Source organism: Olea europaea, unplaced genomic scaffold (genome assembly GCF_002742605.1).
Source record: "Olea europaea var. sylvestris unplaced genomic scaffold, O_europaea_v1 scaffold3239, whole genome shotgun sequence".
Lineage (NCBI taxonomy): Eukaryota > Viridiplantae > Streptophyta > Magnoliopsida > Lamiales > Oleaceae > Olea > Olea europaea.
Genome location: NW_019251262.1, coordinates 15,676 through 40,465, shown reverse-complemented (window position 1 = coordinate 40,465; position 24,790 = coordinate 15,676). Strand labels below are relative to the sequence as shown.

Below are 24,790 nucleotides of genomic sequence, written 5' to 3'. Positions count from 1 at the left end.
TAACGAATTGTGTGTATTTGATTGATTATTAGTACTGAATACTGGTAATACTTTTTTCCTAACAATTACTTGAATTGATTGTTTGTATCAAATACACTGTAAATTTTTTAAATTTAAATATGCATTTTCTTATAATGATCAAAATATTAATAAAATGACTGTTCGAAATCAAATGGATGAAAATGATGAACAAAATATTAATGAAAAAATATTTTTTAAATGTAGATCTGCATTTTTCGGATCAAGTATTAATCATTCGAAAATCAAGAACAAAGTGTCTGATTTGTACCAAATTTAATTGTGCTCCCTAAATCAAAATGTCACTTTCTCCCTGCCTCTCTTACCGCTAAGGCACTTGCAAATTGCTCCTCTCTTTCTTACCACTACCGTTAACCCTATGCATATGGAAGCTTTTAAGTTCACCGTCATATGTAGAAAAATCTGGATTTGGCCAGAAAGAGAAGACCACCGAAATCTGGAGAAATTTATTTATTTATTTATTTATTTTTTTTTTTTATTTTTTTATTTTTTTTTATTTTAGGTTTTAAGCTCAATAATTTGGCATCAAGAGCTCCACTTTACTGGGTTTTTGTTTTCATTCGAGAAACGAGATTTCTACGCTATAATCTATTCGAAGTTATTAACACTCCATTTTAGCATTTGTTTGATTTTCTTTAAATTAAAACTATTTATTTCTCATATACATTTTTAATGACACTGTAAATTTTTATTTATGTAGTATTCAATTCGGTGTAACGGTTATGGAGAGATATTTTAAAAGAAAATCTTCAATTTTTATTAAAGATCAAAATATTGATAGAAAGAAATGTAATAATATCGGTGTGGTTGCTCAAGATGAAAGGGATATTGAAATTGAAAGTGATATTTGTAAGGAATTTTTAATTGATCATGTGGGCTTGTATGTGTGAATAATTGTGTACTAAATTAAATGTTATCGAATTCAGTTGATCCCAATTTAAGTGATCTAATGAGGCTTCGATTTTGGACCGTTATGCATCCAATTAAAGTGTGGGTTTATATGTGTGTTGAGATCGAGCACAAGTCCTAATTCTATGATGGGCCGAATTAGGTCAAAGGGTATCGTTATATAAATACAGTTATGGTTTCCAAATCACACGTATCTTTTGCTCATTCTATTCTGTCGCCCATCGCCAGAGAGAAGTATGGGCTGCGTGTAGATTTGAAAGACTATACCGCAGGATTCAATTATTGCAAATAACTATGTCTTAATCAGGTACGCTTCCACTATAATTCTTGAATTTCTTGATGATTTAACATGAAAGATCCAGTGATTTAAGATAATAAATTATCCTACAAGTGATATCAGAATCTTTTCATGTTGAATCATTAAGAATCGAATAATTTATTTGATTCTTGCAATATTTTATGAACTTTTCAGATTTGACAGTTTTGGATTTAGTTTTGTTGAATTGGAAAACTATTCGGTATATTTTTCGTTATTATCTTTCATTATTCAGATTAATGGTTGAGAATATTTCAGATTATGGATTTTTGGTTTTAGATTCAGATTTTTGGGATTAAAAAAAATCGGGTTGTTGTCGGCAGGGCTAGCAGCCGGCTGCAACAACTCGAGCTGCTAGGCAGCAGCTTTGCGCTCCTACAGCACAGCCGACATTGCCCATGGGCTGGCGCTATTGCTTCGGGCGGCGCCAAGGAACTTTTTTTAGGTTTTCAATTTATGTAAATTTTGGGGACGGAGACCTCACATGTAAATTGGATAACTTGAGGCCCCTACTTGCAATTAGAGTTAGGGTTATAAAATTAAGGTTTCAGTCCCTAACATTTAAGGTATATTCAAGTTTGGATCTTTAAGTTTTGGATTTAATAATTCAGTCCCTAAGGTTTAAAAATTAATTAATTTGGGCCATTAAAGTTTTGAATTTTATAATTAAAGCCCTCAAACTTTAATTATTAATTATAATTGGCCCCCAAAAGTTTTTAATTAATTCAAATTGACCTCCAAAGTTTCAAAATTTCGAATTTTGATCCTTAAAGTTTTGAATTGGTCAATTTTTGGCCCCTAAAGTTTTAAATTTGTTCTAATTGATCCTCTAAAGTTTTGAATTAATTAATTGTGGTCCCTAAAGTTTCAAGTTTATTAATTTCAACCCCTAAAGTTTGGAATTAATTAATTTTTCCCCTTAAAGTTTTGAATTATTAATCCTAAGGCCCCTAAAGTTTAAAACTAAATCAAATGTGCAAAATTGGTGATTCTCTTTTTTCAAATTTTGGTACTAAGGAATCTTTTAAGAGATATAATGTTCGAAAGTTAGTTAATTGAAGCAATATGTTGCTAAGCAACATCTCTTGTGGAAATTAATTAACTTAGAATATTAAAATGTATTTGTGCATATGTTATTCATGAGAATATTGGTCGGCCCAAAGGAATGTCAATATTTAGTCGAATACACGTGCACCTATGATGATAAACATGTAACAATTATTTGGTTTAATGTGTGATCAATAAATCGATTCAAAGAAAGGTTTATTGATTGGCACATTGTTTTATTGTCAATGTTTGATCACTATGCCAAAAGTACCACTTACAAGTCAATATTTTTATCCAAATACTAGATATTGATGTTGTGCTAGGTATCTTGTGATGGGCCCTAACACTATTTGAGAATATTATTATTTGCATATTAAAAATATTCATGTGAACTATTCATAATAATCGTTCTCTAATTCAGTTTCAGGTTCTGCTGCCAATTCAATTACAATGCTAAATGGCACAAACTTCAGGGCAAAGCAAGAGAACATAATGATTGTTCTCGGAGTCATGGACATGGACCTTGCGTTACGGGTCGATCAACCTACTGTACTTACTGATAAGAGCATCTCTGATGACAAGATGGAGATGGAAAAGTGGGAACGATCGAACCACATAAGGTTAATGGTCATGAAGCATGCTATTCAAGAAGCATTCCGGGGCACTATGTCTGATAAGGTGACTACGGCTAAGGGTTTCCTTGAGGATCTTGAGAAAAGGCTTGCCAAAAATGAAAAGGCTGAAACAAGTACACTTTTGGCAAACCTTGTCTCAATGAGGTATAAAAAGAAAGGAAATATTTGGGAGTACATTATGGAAATGTCTCACATTGCTTCAAAACTAAAGGCACTCAAGTTGGATTTATCCGAAAACTTGTTAGTACATTTGGTTCTGATATCCCTTCCGACACATTTCAGTCAATTCAAGGTGAGCTACAACTGTCAAAAGGACTCATGGTCCCTTAATGAGCTTATTTCATACTATGTCCAGGAAGAGGAAATATTGAAGCATGAGAAGGCAGAAAGTGCTTATTTAGCCACCACCTTTAAAGACAAAAAGAACAAGAAAAGGAAAATTATTAAGGAAGCTGCGGGTACAGCACCTCAAAAGAAATAACATAAGGAACCAACTGAAGGTGATTGTTTCTTCTGTGGAGTTGCAGGTCATAAGAAGAAGAGTTGCACTAATTACCACGCATGGCATGTAAAGAAATGTATTCTTCTTCATTTGGTTTGTTCTAGGTTAATTTAACTTCGATATCTAGACATATTGGTGGATAGATTTTGGTGCAACAACTCACATCAGTATGTCTATGCAGGGTTGCCTGAGTTGTCGAAAACCAAGTGATGGCGAAAGATATATCTATGCTGGCAACGGCAAGAAGGTGGAAGTAGAGGCAATATGAAAATTTAGATTATTGTTAAAATTGGATTTTTTTGAATCTTGTTGAGACATTTATTGTACGTCTTTTAGATGAAATTTGATTTCTATTTCTGTTTTAGACAAATTTGGTTATTCTTGTTCATTTGGAAATGGAAAATTCAGTTTGTTTTATAATTCAAAATTGGTTGATTTTTGTTCTTTATCGGGTTATGATAATAATTATTCAATTGATACAATTGCTTCTTTTAATGAATCATTGCATATAAGTACTCGAGGTATAAAGCAAAAATTAACCAGCGCGAATTCTACCTCGTTGTGGCACAAGAGATTAGGTCACATCTCTAAAAGGAGAATTAAGAGACTTGTGTCTGACAGGATTCTCGATTCTCTTGACTTCACAGATTATGATTTGTGTGTCAACTGTAGAAAGGGAAAACAAATCAATAAAAGGAGATTTCAACCTAATAGGACTTCGGACATCTTAGACATATGGATATTTGTGGACTATTCCCTATGGGTTCTTGGAATTGTCAACAATAGTTTATAATGTTCATAAACGACTTTTTTAGATATGACTACATATATCTTATTCATGAAAAATCACAATCACTGGATGTGTTCAAAAACTATAAAGTCGAAGTTGAGAACCAACTCTGCAAAAGGATTAAAAGCGTCAGATCTGATCGTGGGGATGAATACTATGGCAATATGACGGTTCAGGTGAACAAAGTTCGGAACCATTTGCTAAATTCCTAGAGGAATGCGATATTGTCCCACAGTACACTATGTCGTGTTCCCCCACTAGGAATGGTGTTGTTGAGAGACGAAACAAAACGCTTAAGGACATGGTGAGGAGTATGATTAGTCATTCTACTTTACCAGAATCTCTCTGGGGTGAAGCATTAAAGACTTCAGCATATATACCTAACAGAGTTCCAACTAAGGCCACTGAGAAAACCCCATATAAACTTTGGATGGGCAAGAAGCCTAATTTGAAGCATATACATATTTGGGGGTGTCCAGCTGAGGTGAGGCCCTATGAGGCAAATGAAAAAATACTGGACGCAAGAACCATCAATTGCCATTTTATTGGATATTCTGAAGGTCCAAGGGTTACAAGTTTTATGATCCTACAACTAAGGAAATTGAGACAGGAAATACTCGGTTCTTTGAGGATATTGAGTTTGTGGAGAAAGGGTTACAGGCTTTGTCTTTGAAGATGAATATGTTGAAATTCTTCCAATTGCCATTGACAATGATCAGGTTTCTATCCCTGACATTGTTTAAGAAGAAACTTCGGATCAAGACAATGTCATATCTCCCTCTCAACATCAACAAATTGTTCCAAAAGAACAAACTCTATAGCCTCAAGAACCAATGTCATTAAGAAGATGCACTAGAGATAGGAGAAGTGCAGTTTCGGATGATTACATCGTATTTCTCCAAGAACATGAAGTTGACATTGGAATAGTGGAAGATGATCCGATCAACTTCCGTCAAGCAATGAAAAGTTCTAACTCTCAAAAGTGGCTCGATGCCATGAATGAAAAGATAAAATTCATGAAGGACAATGACGTATGGAACCTCGTTCCATTACCTGAAGGTACGAAACCCATTGGTTGCAAATGGATATTTAAGACCAAGAGGGATTCGAAGGGTGATGTAGAGAGGCATAAGGTTCATCTTGTCGCAAAGGGCTTTACACAAAAGAAGGCATCGATTATAAAGAGACCTTCTCTCCGGTTTTTTCGAAACACTCTTTCAGGACTATAATGACATTGGTAGCGCATCTCAATCTTGAGTTATATCAGATGGATGTTAAGACAGCGTTACTCAATGGTGACATCGATGGAACAATTTATATGGTACAACCAAAAAACTTTGTATCGAATGATGCAAAGCAAATGGTTTGTAAACTAAAGAAATCCATCTATGGACTCAAACAAGAGTCTCGTCAATGGTATTACAAGTTTTATCAAGTGATCATCTCATTTGATTTTGAGATGAATTTGGTCAATGATTGTATATACCACAAGTTCAGTGGGAGCAAGTATATTTTTCTAGTTTTATATGTTGATGACATATTGCTTGCCAGCAACAATATTGACTTATCGCACGAAATCAAGAGATTTCTAACAAAGAATTTTGAGATGAAAGATCTTCGTGATGCCTCTTTTGTGTTAGGAATTCAAATACACCGAGATCGTTCTCGAGGTATTCTTGAATTATCACAAAAGAGCTATATCGACAAAGTTCTTAAAAGATATGATATGCAAGATTGTAAACCAAGTGACACCCCTGTGGCTCAAGGAGACAAGTTTAGTTTAAGTCAGTGCCCTAAAAATGACTTGGAAATTAAAGAAATGTAGAAGATTCCTTATTCCTCAGCTACAGGGAGTCTGATGCATGATCATGTTTGTATGCGTCTGGATATAGCGTACATTGTTGAGATGCTAGGGAGATATTTAAGTAACCCGAGAATGGATCATTGGAAAGCAGACAAACGGGTCATGCGGTATTTACAGAGAACAAAAGACTACATGCTCATATAGGAGATTGGATCAGTTGGAGATCGTCGATTATTCTGATTTCGATTTCGCGGGATGCCAAGATAATAGGAAATCCACTTCAAACTATATTTACCTACTTGCTAGAGGTGATATTTTCTGAAAGAGTGCTAAGCAGACACTCATAGCTACTTCCACCATGGCAGAGGAGTTTATAGCGTGTTATGAGGTATCAAATCATTAAAATATGGCCGCATAATTTTGTCACCGGGCTGCGCATTGTGGACAGTATAGAAAGATCGCTTAAGATATTTTGTAACAATAAATTAGTAGTCATGTATTCCAATTACAATAGGAGCTCGACAAAGTCAAAACATATAAAAATCAAGTTCCTAGCTGTTAAAGAAAGAGTTCAGAGTGGACAGGTGTCAATAGAGCATATTGGGACAAACTCCATGGTTGTGGATCCGCTTACTAAGGGATTAATACCCAAGGTCTTTCATGAGCACACTGCTCATATGGGCGTAATGTCTCTTGAGGATATTTAATTTCAGTCGGAGTTTGTATTTTTGCTTTTCATATTGGATACATGTACTGTTATTTTGGATATGGTTTATGGTTAAAGTTATTTTTAGTTATTTGGTTTATTATCTCTGAACTTGTTTAAAATGATTTCACTAAAGTATTAAGGTGGACCAATTGGAAATAGGCATGTGACAGATCACATCACATGTAATTTTCATGGTGAACATCCACGCTTAATATATGTCATTCTGTTGTATCGATATACGTAACCATCGATGGGTTTAGCCACATGAAAGTAACGAAAGCCGCTTTGATCCTATTGATGGGCGGAATTTTTTGGGGATACATTCAGTAATGATAGCAAAATTTTGAGTACTTATAAGGTTATATTTAGTGCACAATTATAAGGTGACACATATAGCCCAAGTGGGATATTGTAAGGAATTTTTAATCGATCATGTGGGCTTGTATGTGTGAATAATTGTGTATTAAATTAAATACTGTCGAATTCGATTGAGCCCAATTTAAATGATCTAATAAGGCTTCGATTTTGGGCCATTATGCATCCAATTAATATGTGGGTTTACATGTGTGTAGATACCGGACCCAAGTCCTAATTCTATGATGGACCAAATTAGGTCAAAAGGTATCGCTATATAAATACGGTTATGGTCCTCAAATTACACGTATCTTTTACTCATTATATTCTGTCTCTCAAACGCTAGAGAGAATTACGGGCAGTGTGTGAATTTGGAATACTATACCTGATGATTCAATTATTACAAATAGTCATGTCTGATTCAGGTACGCTTCCACTATAATTCTTGAATTTCTTAATAATTTAACATGAAAGATTCAGTGATTTAAGGTAATAAATTATCCTACAATATTGGGGATGAAAGTAATAATAGTGTTATTATTTTATATTACTTATATTTATTTTTGCTAGATAATTTTTGTCCATCGAAACAAAATATTCTAGCTTCGTTGCTGAATTTTGGATTGCAAAGATCACAACCTTGGAAATGAAGGGAGGAGGGAGGGTGCGATGGTGGAAATTAATCTTTGAAAGAACCTCCTATTAGAGTAAGCTACATTGGATCGATTACATTTAAAAGCTTTTCTAACTTAAAGAAATACTTTCATAAAAATTAACCAAGTATATCCAAAAGCATCTTTTTGAATTTTAAAAGCTTCTTTTAACTTTTCAAAATTCATGCCAAACAAGCCCTTTATCTCTGGTAGCGATTCTGTCCGAATATTTTAGTGTCATGGGAGAATAATTTATTGAACCTTTTGTATTTATATTTGATCTTGTTTATTTAAAATAAGATAGACGATTTACATCTTTTTAATGAATTTTTTCAACATCATTAAGGACGAGACGCGTTAGTTAATAAAATTTGAAGATAAGAGTTGAAAATATAAGTGTAAAAAGTTACCATTACAGCATCTGCTTAAGCCCCATTTTTTGGGATAATAGGTTTTGTGATAGTATTTTTTTGAAGAATGAATGGTTAAACTATAGGAAAATATTTTGAGTTTATCTTCAAAATTATTTTACTTGAAAATTTGTTATTGAAAAAGAGTAATGCTATTTACAGTTACTTACTACCAAAATCGTCCTACGTGACATACATATTGCAGTTAGTGAAATGTTGCATTATCCCCACGTGACATATATGTGGAGATTGTTGACTACAGTAGTGAACGACTACAACAAACATTATTCAATCAGAAATGAGTTTGAAAAAAATGATCTTTTTGGGAAGCGTAATGCTATTCAGTCCACTATGACTATAACCCTAGTCCATATAATGCTAATGTGGCATTAAATGATAGAATAATGTTATTATCAATATGATCATGGAATATTGGTGGTGTGATAATCTATGTGGAATAATATAATTGGACAGTTCAATTTTTATGAGAGAGGGAAAGGAGACATGGTCTGAAAAGGGAGAAAAATGTTAAGTGATAATGGATCGCCACATCAACGATGTTTCATCGTCATGATAATAAATAACATTACTCTAAATGATAAATATAATTAAATTAGTCATTTCATTTCACCTTTCATTTGGCCTATTACCTAACACCACATAGACCGGAGTCAAACTGAGGCAAAATATGCATTCAAGTTTCAACAAAAAGTTAGGTTGGAATGTAATTACCCTTGTAACAGCTCTTTGTGTAACCGCTCTTTGTATAACCGCTTTTTGTGTAATCTCTATTTACCTGATTCGTGCGATAGCTCTGTGACTAACAAGTACTTGCTCGTCTAATTTTCATACCTCCTCTGTCGCTACCGTCACCACCACCACCACCACCACCTGTTGTGCTGTAGTCTTCACTAGGACTTTCATGGCTTCAGAAAGAACTGAACCAATTACATCCCGCCACATGGTAGTCATCCCTTACCCGGGAAGAGGCCACATCAACGCCATGATGAACCTCTGCAAAATGCTCACAGCTGCTTCTCCAAACCACAACCTGAAACTTTTAATCACCTTCGTTATAACAGAAGAGTGGCTCGACCTCATAGGCTTGGAAGAGAAGCCTTTGAACATTAACTTTGCTACAATCCCGAATATCTTGCCATCGGAGTTGGGTCGGGCAGCTGACAAGGTAGGTTTTGTGGGAGCTACTCAAACTAAAATAGAGGAGCCTTTTGAGAAGCTTCTCGACCGGCTTCAATCGCCAGTACACATCATTGTCGCGGATACTTTTTTGAATTGGTCTATTGAGGTCGGGAATCGGAGGAATATTCCAGTGGCGTCGTACTGGACTATGCCATCTTTAGTATTTTCGAGCTTTTACTACTTTGACCTCATCGTTCAAAATGGGCATTTCCCTTTCGAATTATCCGGTAAGTTTATAATACTGTAATTTTTGACGGGGGATGTTACGTTAGAATTATGGATTTCTCTTTACCATTTTATCCTCTTTGCCTTGATTATTGTTTTACTATATATTTATAAAATGGCGACTCGTTTGATAACCTAATCTTGACTCAATCACTTACTCGAATAGTTGAGCCCATAGAGTCCGACCACTACAGACTAAATTGATTATCTTCATGGTACTTCAAACTTGGAACTAGCATGAAGAAGTTAACTATACTTCTTTATGTTCTGATTTTTTTATTATTTTCATATTCCAAGAATGTTGGGTTTTACCTTTTACATAATATATTTTTTATTTATTTGATAAATGGTGAAGTTTTAAAATTTACAAGTTGTGTCAAATAATCAAGATTTGCATATTTCTTTATCTTATCATTATGTTTTCCTTTTATCAATGATCTTGTAATTTTTTGATGGAAATGAGTTATGTGCTAATCTTTTGCTGAGGTAGAAAGAGGAGAGGAACGTATCGATTACATCCCGGGTATTTCTTCGATTCGTCTGGCAGATCTTCCGTCGCTTTACTGTGAAAAGGATCAACGGCTTCTTCATCTAGCGCTACAAGTTTTTTCCAATGTGTCCAAGGCACAATATCTTTTGTTCACTTCTATATTTGAACTCGAGCCTCAAGTTATAAATGCTTTGAAACGGGAATTTTTGTATCCCGTCTATTCTCTTGGGCCGATGGTACCATACTTCAATCCCGAAAAGACATCCCGTTACACAACGACCAAAAATGATCCGCACTACTTGCAATGGCTAAGCTCTCAACCTCCAAATTCAGTGTTGTATGTATCATTGGGAAGTTTTCTTACCGTTTCGAGTGCGCAAATGGACGAAATTGCTGGAGGGTTGGAAGAAAGTGGAGTTAGGTACTTATGGGTGGCTCGTGAGGATGCCGCAAGGTTTAAAGAGAAATGCAACATTCGAGGAATGATATTACCTTGGTGCGAACAGTTGAAAGTGTTGTGCCATTCTTCGGTTGGAGGATTTTGGACTCACTGCGGGTGGAATTCTACAATAGAAGGAATTTTTGCCGGGCAGCCTCTGCTGACTCTTCCTATTCAAATGGATCAAACGACGATCCGTAAGTTCATTGTCGAGGACTGGAAAACAGGGTGGGATGTGAAGAAAGAGGCCGGAGGAGGAGATTTATTGAGGCGAGATGAAATTGCTAAGCTCGTAAAGCGGTTTATGGATCTTGAGAGCAAAGAGAGGAGGGAAATGAGTTCAAGGGCAAGAGAACTCCAAGAAATCTGCCATCGAGCGATTGCTGAAGGAGGATCATCTAAAATGAATCTCGATGCTTTTCTTGACAATATTTTAGGACATTGATCATCCACCAGAAGATCCTATGTACCTTTGGTGATTGAATTCGCTGAAAATAAAAAGAATTGATTGACTCCTTTCATTGTGATTCTGCATTTTGTAGGTCAATTGATTCTGTGATTGGAAAATGAAATGAATCTAGGAACGTTGTCATTTTATGTAGAACTTTTCTTTCAATAGCTGGTTTCGGCATTGGGAAATTTTATTTATTTATTTATTTTTTGGCCGGGGGAGTGGGGGTTGGGGTGAAGGGGAGAATGGTCAAATTTGGTTTGATATTTTGAAGGTGGCCTTTTCTGCTCGTTTTATAAAGTAAATTTGATGGTACTAAATTGTATTTAGGTAGAACAAGAAACTAAAATCTAGTTCGTTATAAGTTATTGGACGTATCCAAAATGGCAAAATATAATTGTATAAGGACTAGAAATGCACAGAGGCACATGTGAAGGGCCATTTGCTCCAATATTCCTAATAAATTATTTATATATGTTGACATTTAACGATAGGATTTACTGAGAACGAGGTATGCATTTTTCTTTTTCAGCATTCATGGAATAACTTTAACTCACGTTTTCAACCTTTATAAGTGCAATCCTTATGTTTCCAACCCTTGATTGTCGCACACTCATGTCCTTAGCGAACCAAAAATATTTATTTTAACATCCAATATCACATGACACTCTTGTGATGTTAAACTGCAAGATTAGTTTTGTCCAAAAATTAAAAAATTAATTGCTTCATCTTTATTCAAAAATTCGAAAATGTTAAAATCACTTTCACAGACATATCCACTTTCTTCAGCTCAATTGATAAAAAAAAAAAAAAAATGATAGGATGGTCATGTATGCACATGTGGTAGGACCATCAATTCAAATCACGACATCTCGAACTTCAAGTGATTTGAAATGCGGACATTGCACATGCACTTTATTTTTTTATCTTATCACATCAAACACCAATATATTTCGATTTGAATGACTCCAAGTTCGAAGTATCGTAATTTAAATGAAACATATCATTAAACAATTCTCATGAATGTTTAATGCTTGAATTTACATTTTCCCTTGTCCACACAATTTAATTTCATGCAACCATGATGCGCCCTTTTCCTCCTCCCTTTCTCTCAAACACACGCATTGATACTGAGAAAAATATGGTTTCTTCTTGCAAAAGAAGATGAAGATGAATACGGTGGAGCGGAGGAGAAGCCCGTGGTTGTGAGGACGTCTTTGATGGACCTTCTAGCCGAGACAGTAGGATCCGCTTATGCGATGGAAGAGGACCAGGATGGTGACGATGAAGATGAGGATGACGACATCAGCAGCGAAGAGTACAACAATTGTAGCATAAGCATGGTTAGACACAAGGGAGCAGCACTTTGACAATGTGGACATACATTTTGTAGGCTGTGTTGACCCCAAAAAATGTTGTCAACAGATGTCGGACCCACCCGTGCACACGTGAGCGAAAGTCCTACACACTAAGACACGTGGACGGTCTAGGACGAACGGATCGGGGGCGTGGGAATAGCTCAACTACTCGGGATGAGAACGTTCGAAATCCGGCGGGATGTTCGTAATCCGATTGTATAATAATTACCAATCGGTGCTCATGAATGTGCATGTAAATATGTATGAACTCGTATTGTGTTGCAAGATAATATGAAAGAGAGAGTAAAGTATGGTTTCTTATATTGATTCTTGCATTAGCCCTTTAATGTTACACAAGGAAAGTTTTTATAGTGGTACATGTAAAATGGCAACCATTGGATGAAGTGGCACGTGGCCTCATCTCTTTAATCCAAACATCCAATCCTGAGCATCATCCTTGACTTGCTAGCTTGTTGCGCATTTATTGCTTATACAAAACCCCCATGCTAATGACAAGACTTGGCATGTATACTTATGACAAACGTTCCATCAATCATTTAAACAAGATCTTTATGTAGAAGATCTCTTGGGAGAAGTGATCGTGGAAGACATTCCTTCATGGTTCGGAGGCTTCCACTTCGGCTTTGGATTCAGGGCTTCTGTCACTCACGTAATATTTTCGTTTTAGGGATTCGGCTATCTTCACAGGCCTCGGTATATGGGCCTCGACATATGGACTTTGGCTATTTTCACAGGTCTCGGTATATGGGCCTCGGCATGTAGGGCCTCGGCTATACATGCCACCTCGGCTAGAGTGCCACGTGGTTCGAATTGAGTGCGCCATAGGCCCAAGTAGGTTGGCCAAGTATGACAACACATAACAATAGTCCCCCAAGTCCAAGTATAGTCATTTATGTAATGCGTGGACTTTAATGAAGTAAAGCCAGTGGGTTGGTTAAAAATTGAAAGAAATTTTGAATCCCAAATAATAGTCTCCCAAGTCCAAGTATAGATATTTATATCATGATTGGAGTTAGAAATGTGCTGTTGTGGGTGAATGATGAAGAAGCTGAGGTGGCGGAATGAATTGAATGTGCGAGGCTTGTGAAAACTGAAAGATGAACATGAGCCGAGGTGGTTGGAAAACCGAACCTGCGAGGCTTGATGGCTGAATGTTGAAAATGAAGCCGAGGTGGTTGGGAAACCGAACCTGCGAGGCTTGATAGCTGAATGTTGAAGATGAAGTCGAGGTGGTTGGGAAACCGAACCTGCGAGGCTTGATGGCTGAATGTTGAAGATGAAGTCAAGGTGGTTTGGGAAATCGAACTTGCGAGGCTTGATGACTTAATGTTGAAGATGAAGCTGAGGTGAAACTGAACCTGCGAGGCTTGATAGCTTAATGTTGAAGACGAAGCCAAGGTTCACTGACAATAATTGTTCCTCGGTAGTTGTGCCAAAGATTTGATGTTTTGCGCATGTTTTCGAGGAAAGGTGGCTGAACCGTTGCAACTTCCAAAGCACCTGCTGCCGTCGAATTAAAATCATAATTACTAGAACAGATGGAGCTTCTAGAAGCAGACGCGTTGGATGAGGTGCGTGGGAGACACGCTCAAATCTGAGGCGTAGATTTGAAAAATTGTTTGAATTCTATGCCTCGGATTTGATTTAAAATAAAGGGTCTAGATTGAATGAGCTTCGATCTGACGGTGGGGGTTCGTCCTGGCCCTTTATAAAATGCGAGAGAATTCCCTTTTTCTGGATTTTTCAGCACTTGCAATCTGATTTCTTTTCTTAGAGCTTAAACTTTTCGGCATTGAAGTTGTCCATTCACTGCTTTTTCGGCACTTTCTGTTCATGTAGTTTTTCAGTAGGTATTTTTCATAGAAAATCCTTCTTTTATTGCGTTCTTAGTCATTTCTGAGATGGAGTCCACTTCGGGTAGGGAGTTGGTCACTGTAGCGTCATTGGGCCATGGGGTCAGTCACAGGGGGATTCCGAGGTGGATAGGTATGCTATGACCGAGGAGCCAGTAGACTATAGCGAATAGTGGAGGGCATCTAGGGTGCCTTCAAATATGACATGGAAGAGGCCGGGGGAGATTATGGAGAGGTACTATGTGCCTCACTATGTGAAAATGTTAGTTCCAGAAGCCCATGAGCGGGCCTGTTATCCGAGGCCCGGTTGTGTGGCAGTGAGTGAATACCTGTTTAAGGCAGGTATGCGTCTTCCTCTGCACCCTTTCTTTAGGGCGGTGCTGAGGAATTTCATGTTGTCGCCGACCTAGGTTCTGCCAAACGGGTGGAGCCAGTTGGTCGGCTCGTATTTCCTGTGGAAGGAAGTATCACTTGGGGAGGACATGCATCTCCACGTCTTCATGACCCTGTTCCAACCTAGGGTAATAGGGAAGGAGTCTAAGGGGTGGTATTACCTAACTCCTTGGGGGGCTCATGCACCATTTGTGGTAGGACTGCCTTCTTCTATCAAGGGGTGGAAGGAATCGGGGTTCTAGGTGCGAGGCAGGTGGCAGGCAGTGGAGGGGGACAAAGCCCTGGCTTGCACAATACCGACCCAGTACTATGAAGCTCATGAGTCTCCCAACCCAAGTTTGTAATCTGTATTAAAAATTTTATTTTTCTAACTGTTGAGGCGTCCTTTGCAGATAGTAGTACGAGGTTCGAGCTGAGCAGAGAGAAGTTTGAAGTGATAGATGACATTTACAAGAGACCTCTGAAGCTTCGCCACTTTGACCACCTCATCGACAGAAGTCATCATTTCCTCGATTTTGAACTAATGACCTCTAAGGGTATGAAGCTCCCACACTTGTATATTTTTGTGTTTTCATTTTAATACTAACGCACTATGTTCTGTAGACAAGTTTAAAAGGAAGGAGTACCCAGCTCCTGACATGGCGTCCATACTTAAGACAACCTCCACTGTGAAGGCGAGGCCCCTGAAGTCGGGGTCAAGTGGCGCCAAGGAGGTCCGAGGTAGAGTGGAGCGTCTCTCCAAGGATAGCACATTGTGGGCTTTCGAAGAGGGGACCCCCCAGAGGCCAGAAAAATCCATGGAACCTCGGGGGAAGGAGAATGTCCCTGAGGAGTCGAAGAAGAGGAAGCTGGTGCACGTCTCCAGCTTGTCTGGCAAGTTTGGGACTTCTGGGTCCCATGAAGGCAAAGAAGCCGGGCAGCCGAAGCTACTGAAAGCCGCCTCCAAAGTGGTTAAGATTGAAATGGTTAGGCATGCTGAGGCTGAAGAGGTGAGGGAAGAGGCTGCAAGAAGGCAAGCTAAAGTGGCCAAGGAGGAGGCCGCCAAACAGAAGCTTGCTCGAGTGCAAGGGAAGTCTCCAAGCTTCTTTGCTGGAAGGGAGGAGCCTCTAGCCTCGGCTTTGGTGGAGGCCCTGCCACCTGAGATCCGAGGCGCTACTGAAAATTTTTATAAATTCTGGACGGATCGGTGGCAGCTGCACGCCTCTGCCTGTGATGCCACGAACTTGACGAAGGCTCTTGTGAGCCAAAGTGTTAGGACTTTTGACCCCGCACTGGAGTGCAGGGAGGCCCTCACTGACTTTCAGACAAAGACCCAGTCCTCAGAGAGAAAGATGACCCCCCTTGGAGAGGAGTTGAAGGCAGCTAAGGCCGAGGCTGAGGAAGTTAGGGCCCAAAAACTTGAAGAATCGGCCAAGATGGAGTCTGCCTTGGCTCAGATAGAGGCATTGAAGAAGGAGGTACATGAGTCCCAGTGCGAGGTTGCCTCCTTGACTAAGAAGGTGGAGGTTTCCAATGACCAACAAAAGGTGACTGCCGAAGCCTTGGAGAAGGCAAATTCGGCATTAGCATCAACCCAAGATGCATACCAGTTCTTGGAAGGCCAAATTAAATGGTATGTGGATGATGCCAAGGCATGGGAGGAGGCCCAAGAGGCAAGGGAAGAAGCGGTGAAGGACTACATCGGCAACTTTCATAACACCGAGGAGTACAAGAGCTTCAGCACTTACTGGAGGAACTTTGCTTATGTCGAGGTGATGGAGCGAGCTGAGGAGTTGTATCCCAATCAGGATCTGTCGCAACTCAGGTCGGAGTTTGTGGATGAAGTGCCTCAAACCCCAGCTGATGAAGTGGTGGGAGATGAGGTAGCAGAGGCAGAAGAAGCAAATTCTGATGCTCAAGCTGCAGAAGTCCCAGCTGCTGAGGCACCTCCATCATCTTCCCAGACTTCGGATAGTTTTCTTTTCAGTTATCCATGATGTACTGGCCTCAGGCCCTTCTTTTGTAATATCAGTTGAAAATCAATATAGTCTCTTTTTCATTCAATGTTGTTTCTTTCTCTCAAGTGTGTTGGCCTCGTTAAGTAATTTAACGTAATGTTGATTGAAGAACTAAATAACTTTAACTGGGTATCCTAACTCCAATCACTTGAACAAATAAATTGTATGCAAGCCTCACGAGTTATGACCAATATGGGACTTAAGCAAATGAATTGTACTTAAGCTTAATAACTGTAACCTGAAGGGATCCTAAGAATGGACTGTGTTGTAGCCGAACTGGGAATATTACTCCGATACAAGTATATGAGCCTCGGAGTTCAAGTAAGGTGGACCAGAGATGGGACGCTGGCCTCTCCTCCGAGGTGAAGAAGTAATGCCGCACGTTAATTTAATCATAGAATTTTATTGAACCACAGAAATGTTACAAGAGCTAGGGAAGATCGTCCAGTGAGGTAGTACATTCATTGGTAATAGATTCTGAGGTGCTCGATGTTCCATGGACGGGGTTGTGCCTTGCCGTTCATGTCTTCTATCCAGTAATTCCCAGGTCGGATCTCTTCTCTGATTTTATATCGGCTTTCCCAGTTCGGACCCAGGGAACCGGAACCAGGTTCCTTTGAGGAGTAGAAGACTCTCCTAAGGACCAAGTCGTTGATTCGGAATGATCTCCTTTACCTTTGAGTTGAAGTACTTTGTCATCTTCCTTTGATATGTGTCAAGCTTCAACTGGGAGTCATCTCTTCTTTCTTCAATGAAGTCGAGGTCGCACCTTCGAAGCTCGTCGCTTGTCATCTCACTAAAATGCAAACGTCTTGGAGACGAAAGTTCGACCTCAACAGGGCTCATCGCCTCAGTACCATATGCCATGAGGAAAGGTGTTTCCCCGGTTGGGGTCCTTGTGGTGGTTCGGATTGCCCAAAGTACTTGTGGCAGCTCATCCACCCAGGCTCCTTTTGACACATCAAGCTTCCTTTTCAAGACGTGTTTGATTGTTTTGTTTACAGCCTCAACTTGGCCATTTGCTTGTGGGTGGTGAGGCGTGGAGAAATATTTCTTGCCGAGTTCTTCGCATAGTGCTCTGACCTTCTTGTTGTTGAATTGTCTGAGACGATTGAGTAGAGAATCCCGAACCGGCATATAATATTCTTCCACAAGAATTTGGAAGTGTTGGCTTCTGTGATTTTTGCCAGTGGTTAAGCCTCAACCCATTTTGTAAAGTAATCAATGGCAACAGTTGCAAAGCTTGCACCTCCTCTACCTTTAGGTAGAGGATCTATGAGGTCCACACCCTATTTCGAGAAAGGCCAAGGACTGGAGACTGCGGTCAAATCCTGTGACCGTTGTCTTCGTGCCGAAGAGAATCGTTGGCATTTGTCACACTTGTGCACAAACTCGAGGGCGTCCCTTTTCAGGGTAGGCCAGTAGTACCCCTGCCTCAATATTTTTTGTGCCAAAGATAGACCTCGGAGTGATTGCCGTACACGCCCTTATGGACTTCTCTTAATATGTAAGTAGCATCTTCTCCTCCAACGCATCGTAAGAGTGGGGAGGAGAAGCTCCTCTTATAAAGAACATCATCAACGAAGAGGAAGTTGGCTGACCTCCTCCTTAGCTTGTAAGCCTCATGCTTGTTAGTGGGAAGTACCTGGTCTTTGAGGTATGCTACGATTGGGTGCATCCAGGTAGGAGTCCCAGCGACCCACATTACATTGGGGGCCTTGGTTGATGGCAGGAAGAGGTGCTTTATAAGTACTACTGTGAGTAGTTCTGAATCCTTGCTACTAGCGAGTTTGGAGAGTGCATCCGCATGAGAATTTTCGATGCGAGGGATCTGGGTTAGTTCAAACTTTTCAAAGGATGGGATGAGGTTCATCACCATTTTCAAGTAAGAGGCCATCGTTTTGTCCTTAGCTGAAAAGTTACCATTTACTTGGCTAACAACCAGCTGGGAGTCACTGCTGATGAGTAGCCTTTTTACTTGCATTTCCTTGGCCAGCCTGAGGCCTGCAAGAAGTGCCTCATATTCTGCTACATTGTTGGTGGCTTTGAACCCAAACCTCACCGTTGAGTTTAGCTTGTGATCTTTAGGGCTGATGAGGACAACTCCAGCACCTAAGCTGGCATCCCCAGCCTACTCATTAACGAATAAGCTCCGCATAGGGGGGCTCGACGGGTTCCATGATTTCATCTACTTTGGGTAAATTGGCGAATTCTGCCACAAAGTCAGCCAAAGCTTGACCCTTGATGGCTACCCTAGCCTTGAACATGAGGTCAAATTCACTTAGCTCCACTATCCACTTCAATAATCTTCCTGAGGTATCGGGCTTTTGGAGTACTTGCCTTAGGGAAAAGTTTGTCAGCACATGGATGGTGTGAGCTTGGAAGTAGGGTCTCAATTTTCTGGAGGCCGTGATCAAGGTCAAAGCGAGCTTCTTCATATAGGGGTAATGGGTTTCCGGCGATAGGAGTGCTTTACTTGCATAGTAAACGGGGAGTTGGGTAGTCTTCTCTTCTCAGGTTAGAACTGAACTGATGGCCTCATTGGAGATGACCAGATATAGTTGTAGGATCTCACCGAGCTTCGATTTGGAGAGGAGGGGGTCTGCCCTAAGCGCCTTTTCAGGCCTTGGAAGGCCTCTTCACATTCCTCGTTCTATTGGAACTTCTTCCCAGCTTTCAGCACTTTGAAAAATGGGAGGCATTTATCTGTAGCTTTGGAGACGAAGCGGCTAAGTGCGGCCACTCACCCAGTCAAACTTTGCACCTTCTTTGGCTTTTGGGAAGACCTCATCTTGTATAGGGCCTCAATCTTCTCAAGGTTGGCTTCGATTCCACGTTGATTGACAATGTATCCTAAGAATTTGCCGGAGGTCACTCCAAAGGCGCACTTGAGGGGGTTGAGCCTCATCCTATATCTTCTCAAGATTTGGAAGGTGCTGTTGAGGTGCACTCTTTACCAACATGTCATCCATGTATACCTCCAATGTCTTGTCGATGAGGTCCATGAACATTTTGTTGACGAGCCTTTGGTAAGTCGCTCTGACATTTTTCAACCCGAAGGGCATCATCCTATAACAATAAAGGCCTTGGTCTGTGATGAAAGAGGTGTGCTCCTCATCGGCCGGGTGCATGGGTATTTGGTTGTAGTCGGAGTATGCGTCCATAAAGCTCAACAACTCGTGCCCAGCCGTGGAGTCTACTAGTTGGTCAATCCTTGGGAGAGGAAAGCTGTCTTTCGGGCAAGCTCTATTGAGGTTGGTGAAATCGATGCATACCCTCCACTTGTTGTTGTGTTTCTTCACTAAAATCGAGTTGGAGACCCATCTCGGATAGGTAGCCTCCCTAATAAATCCATTTTGGATGAGCTTCTGAACCTCTTTCCCCAGAGCCTCGTATCTTTCAGGATTGAGGGCTCTCCTTTTTTGTCTATGCGGGGTAACCTTAGGATCGACTTTCAGGTGGTGACAACTGACCTTGGGGTCTATGCCTACCATGTCCTCATGCCTCCAAGCAAAGACATCAAGGTTCCTACTTAGGAACTCCTTAATCTTTTTCTTCAAAATGTTGGATAAGCCCTTGCCTACTTTCAGCACCTTGGATGGGTCTTGGGGGTCTACCGAGAAGCTCTCAAGTTCCTCAACTGGGGATACTTGAGGTTCATGTTCAATTATGCAGGGATCGATCTCATCAATGATCAATACCTCCTGATTGGGTGGTGCATCAATCATATCGATATCTTCTGGTTCAGTGGGAGCATCACCTGGGACATCAACCATGACTATATTGGCTATGATTACATGGACGTTTCGGGGCTCTACCTTTTTTATGGAGCTTAAATAACACTCTCTGGATCCTCTTTGGTCGCCTCTCACCATTGCCACCCCATTTTCCTTTGGGAATTTCATGCATAGGTGGTGGATGGAGGTGACTGCTCCCAATTCTTTTAGGGTTGGCCTACCTAATACTCCATGGTAGGCCGATTGACTGTTGACAATGAGGAACTCCATGAAATTCATCGTAGTTTGGGGAGACTATCCCATCTCCACTACAAGTGTTATCTTTCTCCTTGCAGTGATGCTATCTCCGGTGAATCCGTATAAAGGAGTTGTGGTGGGCGTCAACTGATAATCTATTATCATCTTGTCAAAGGCTGATCCGAATAGAATGTTGACAGAGCTACTGTTGTCAACTAACATTCGCTTGATCCCATTTCAGGCTATGACAACTCTCACAACAAGTGCATCGCAGTGGGGGTAGTGAACTCCTTCGACATCCTCCTGGGTGAAGACAATGGGTGAAACTTGGTTCCTCCGGGAGCTGCTGTCCACAATGTAGCTTACCAAAGGGGGTGTTTAGCCTCCCGGGCATAATTCCTTTTGGCGTTTCGTGTCTCACCGCCAATATACGAGCCTCCAAATATGGTATCCACCTCGTGGATAGGGGCCTCATCCTGGGCTTGTCGGTTTCTTCGGTGCCTGTGCCCTTCTCTGGGCCTCTCTGTATCGCACTCCCTTCGTCGTGGGGAAACATCCCTTTGACGGAGAGCAGCCTCCTCACGCCCACGTCAATTGTCGTGCCTGGTCGGGGGCCTGTTCGCCTGGGGCGATTCATTTCTGTCCCTAGGGGGCTCTAGCCGGGAGCAGTGCGCATAGTCTCGACAATCTGCTGTGTCGTGTCCATAGGACCGGTAGTGTACACAGTATCCCGATGGGTTCTGATTTGACCTATTTCTAGGTCCCGAACCCCGGCCTCGGCCTCTCCCCCTACGAGATCCTTGTGGGGTTTCCATCTGCTGGGTGCCGGTAATTGGGTTGATATCCTCATATGTCAAGGTAGGAACCGCGTTCAAAGTGGTGGTGGCAAGTGCTTGGCCAGAACTCTCATTTCCAGCCTGGTTCATTTGGTAGTCCATCAGGTGGGAGGTCGGCCGTCTAGCACGCTGCCTTTGAGGAGGTGGGAGGCCTCTAATTGCCCTGTTCCTATGCTCAATCATTTCTTCATTGATGATTTCCCTCCTCATCATCTCGAGTAGGGCATCATAGGTGGTGGGATCTTCATTTTGCATTTCCCTCCAGAATAGGGTATTCATGTTCAGACCTCTCCTTAATACGAATAGTGCCTCACGGTCGATAACTTGCACGCAATACATCATCTCATCGATGAAGCGGGATAGGAAGCTCTTTAGGGACTCCCCTTGTGCTTGTCTCATGTCTTGGAGACGTTAGATGGGGGCCTCTCCTTCTTTGCATACCGCGAACCTCTTCAAGAATGTTGTCTTGAACTCCGGCCAGCTTCTTATGCTTCCAGGTGTTAATCTACTATACCAAATTTCAGCCGCTCCACTAAGTGTTAAATGGAAAGCTCTGCACTTCACAGCTGGGGTGGCGTCCCTTAGACTCATGTGAGTTTTATAAGCATTCAGGTGCTTCCCTGGGTCGCCTCTTCCGTCGTACTTTGGCATTACATAGTGGCTTGAAACCTGGGTGCTCCTTAGTTCTCTTGAGAACGGCAAATTCTCATCGTCATCGTCCAAGTCACAGGACCTCTGTTGCTCATCTGAATCGTATTCGTCGGCCTCATGCCGTGGTTGTTGGTGAGAGGTTACGGGACGGTTCCTAACCTCTTCCTCCCTCCTCTGGCGCCTATTTCTAGGCGGAGCACACGGGGGGTGTTTTCATGCCTTTCTTCCGACTGCTAAGGCATTGGAGGTGGAGGCAGTGGCCTTGTCCAAGGCTGGTGAGTCTGTTGTTGCCTAAGCATCGGTTCAGCGGGGCTAATTCTATCAAATACACTGCCTAACCTCCTATGTCTTGACTCTTGCTCATACGGAGGTGGGAAGTTATCATGGTTCAATGGAACCTCAGTGGGTCGGCCAAAAGCGTAATTGGAGGAAACATCAACTTCCACTTCCCTTTCAAATGGGCTTCCACCTCAGCTGTAGTCCGGCGGGATAGCTCTATAACTTTGAATTTCATCTTTTTGGTGGTAGTGCCCTTGAGAGGCGTATGGAGAAATGGGGAAGCCTCCCTGGCCCTGCATTTGGGCCATGAGCTCCCTCATAGCCAAGTTTTGGCTAGCAATATCTCTCATGTTGGCCGCCATGGCAGCCATTTCTCTTGACAGCCGTGTCGTCGCCTAAATTCCACCTCTTCTTTGGTGGTGGTGGAGTCTTTGCCGAGCTGCTGGGGCAGCGGGTGGAGGAGGCACATTTACGTTTTCTCTTACCCTCCTAGGGGATGTGTCTTCATTTGAACTCATTTTCTTTTCGTCTGACTCTTCAGATTTTGCTAAGTTGTGGGGCTTCCTCTTGTTCTTTTTCAAGAACAAATCCTTTTCAAGGGGAATGCCCAAATGCTCTTCAATAAACTTTCACCACAAGGTTGTTCGTGGTTATGGTATGATTTTTCACAGACGGCGCCAATCTGTTGACCCCAAAAAATGTTGTCAACAGATGCCGTACCACCGACGCACACGTGAGCGAAGGTCCTACATGCTAAGACAGGTGTGCAGTCTAGGACGAACGGATCAGGGGCGTGGGAGTAGCTCAACGACGCGGGACGAGAACGTTCGAAATTCGACGGGATGTTCGTAATCCGATTGTATAATAATTACCAATCGGTGCTCATGAATGTGCACGTAAATATGTATGACCTCGTATTGTGTTGCAAGATAATATGAAAGAGAGAGTAAAGTGTGGTTTCTTGTATTGATTCTTGCATTAGCCCTTTAATGTTACACAAAGGAAGTATTTATAGTGGTACATGTGAAATGACAACCCTTGGATGATGTGGCACGTGGCCTCATCTCTTTAATCCAAACATCCAATCCTAAGCATCATCCTTGATTTGCTAGCTTGCTGCGTATTTATTGCTTATGCAGAACCCCCATGCTAATGACAAGAGTTGACATGTACACTTATGACAAACGTTCCATCAATCATTCAAACAAGATCTTTATGTAGAAGATCTCTTGGGAGAAGTGATCATGGAAGACGTTCCTTCATGGTTCGGAGGCTTCTGCTTCGGTTTCGGATTCAGGGCTTCTGTCACTCACGCAATACTTCCGCTTTAGGGCTTCGATGATCTTCACAGGCCTTGATATATGGGCCTCGACATATGGACTTCGGCTATTTTCACAGGCCTCGATATATGGGCCTCCGCATGTAGGGCGACCTCGACTAGAGTGTCATGTGGTTCGGATTGAGTGGGCCATAGGCCCAAGTAGATTAGCCAAGTATGACAACACGTAACAATAATCCTTCAAGTCCAAGTATAGTCATTTATGTAATTTGTGGACTTTAATGAAGTAAAGCTAGTGGGTTGGGTAAAAATTGAAAAAAATCTTGAACCCCAAATAGGCTGTGTTCAAGGGAGCTTTGTTTTCAATAAAGGAAATGCCCACCCTGCAACAATTACATCTCGAAAATTCTTGGTATTTTCTGATCATCCAAACTTTTTCACTTCAAAATCGCCCAATAGTTTCATTTTTTATTTTGCTGCTTTCCGAATTTAATGTTTTAATTGTGTTGTTTTCTTTTATTTTATGTTCTTAGGTTGATGTGGATGATGGATCACCGGGTACTTAACTAGTTTGATGATGCCAAGTTTTGTTATGCTTCCTTCAATTTGGAGATATTTGTGTACTAATGCTTGGTTCAATTTTGAAGAGTTGGCCCAAGTTTACATTTAAATTAAAATGAAATTTCTAGAAAATTCTGATAAAATTTTATGAAATGTGTGATTGAAAGCCTGTTTGGGAGTAATTTTGAGAATTGATTTTTTGACCGTTAGCAGAAAAGTAGGGTTCACCTGTAAAAGAAGAAGTCAAATATCACGGTTAGAATAGTGAAATAACGATCAAAAATTTAATTTTTTGAGCCAAAAAATCACTCCGAAACAGGCGGTAAAAATTTGATAAAAACCAATGGTCAGGCCATATCGGGTAAAAATGTAGAATTGAAAAGTTTCTAGTCGAACTAAACAAGATCGGTAGTTTACAACAGCAATTGTCTTCTGCTCTTCTTCTAGGCTCATTTCATACACAGCCTAACATCGATTAATGCTAATGTGAACTGCATCATCCTAAGGTGCATTTGGTTTTTACTCTGTACACACGAGTGGAAAGACAGGCTCCTAAAGTACATCGGAGAAATGCCCATAAACAGTTATCATAACTTCTTGAAAGGAACAACGATT

At 40.8% G+C, this 24,790-nt stretch overlaps 2 protein-coding genes across 2 annotated transcripts in view; one reads left to right on the top strand and one right to left on the bottom strand.

Annotated features, from left to right (window-relative positions):
- The first annotated feature begins 9,086 nt into the window (after positions 1 to 9,086).
- LOC111385642 (UDP-glycosyltransferase 87A1-like) lies at positions 9,087 to 11,145 on the top strand. Its single transcript, XM_023010053.1, has 2 exons — positions 9,087 to 9,595; positions 10,084 to 11,145. The coding sequence occupies exons 1-2, from the start codon at positions 9,091 to 9,093 to the stop codon at positions 10,965 to 10,967; spliced, it is 1,389 nt and encodes a 462-aa protein (XP_022865821.1). The 5' UTR covers positions 9,087 to 9,090; the 3' UTR covers positions 10,968 to 11,145.
- A 13,385-nt stretch (positions 11,146 to 24,530) lies between these two features.
- The window catches only part of LOC111385643, a 12,194-nt gene continuing 11,934 nt past the window's right edge, over positions 24,531 to 24,790 (bottom strand). Inside the window, exon 5 of the mRNA XM_023010055.1 lies at positions 24,531 to 24,768. Coding sequence (XP_022865823.1) covers positions 24,763 to 24,768 — 6 coding nt within the window. The 3' untranslated portion in view covers positions 24,531 to 24,762. The remainder of the gene's footprint in view (positions 24,769 to 24,790) is intronic.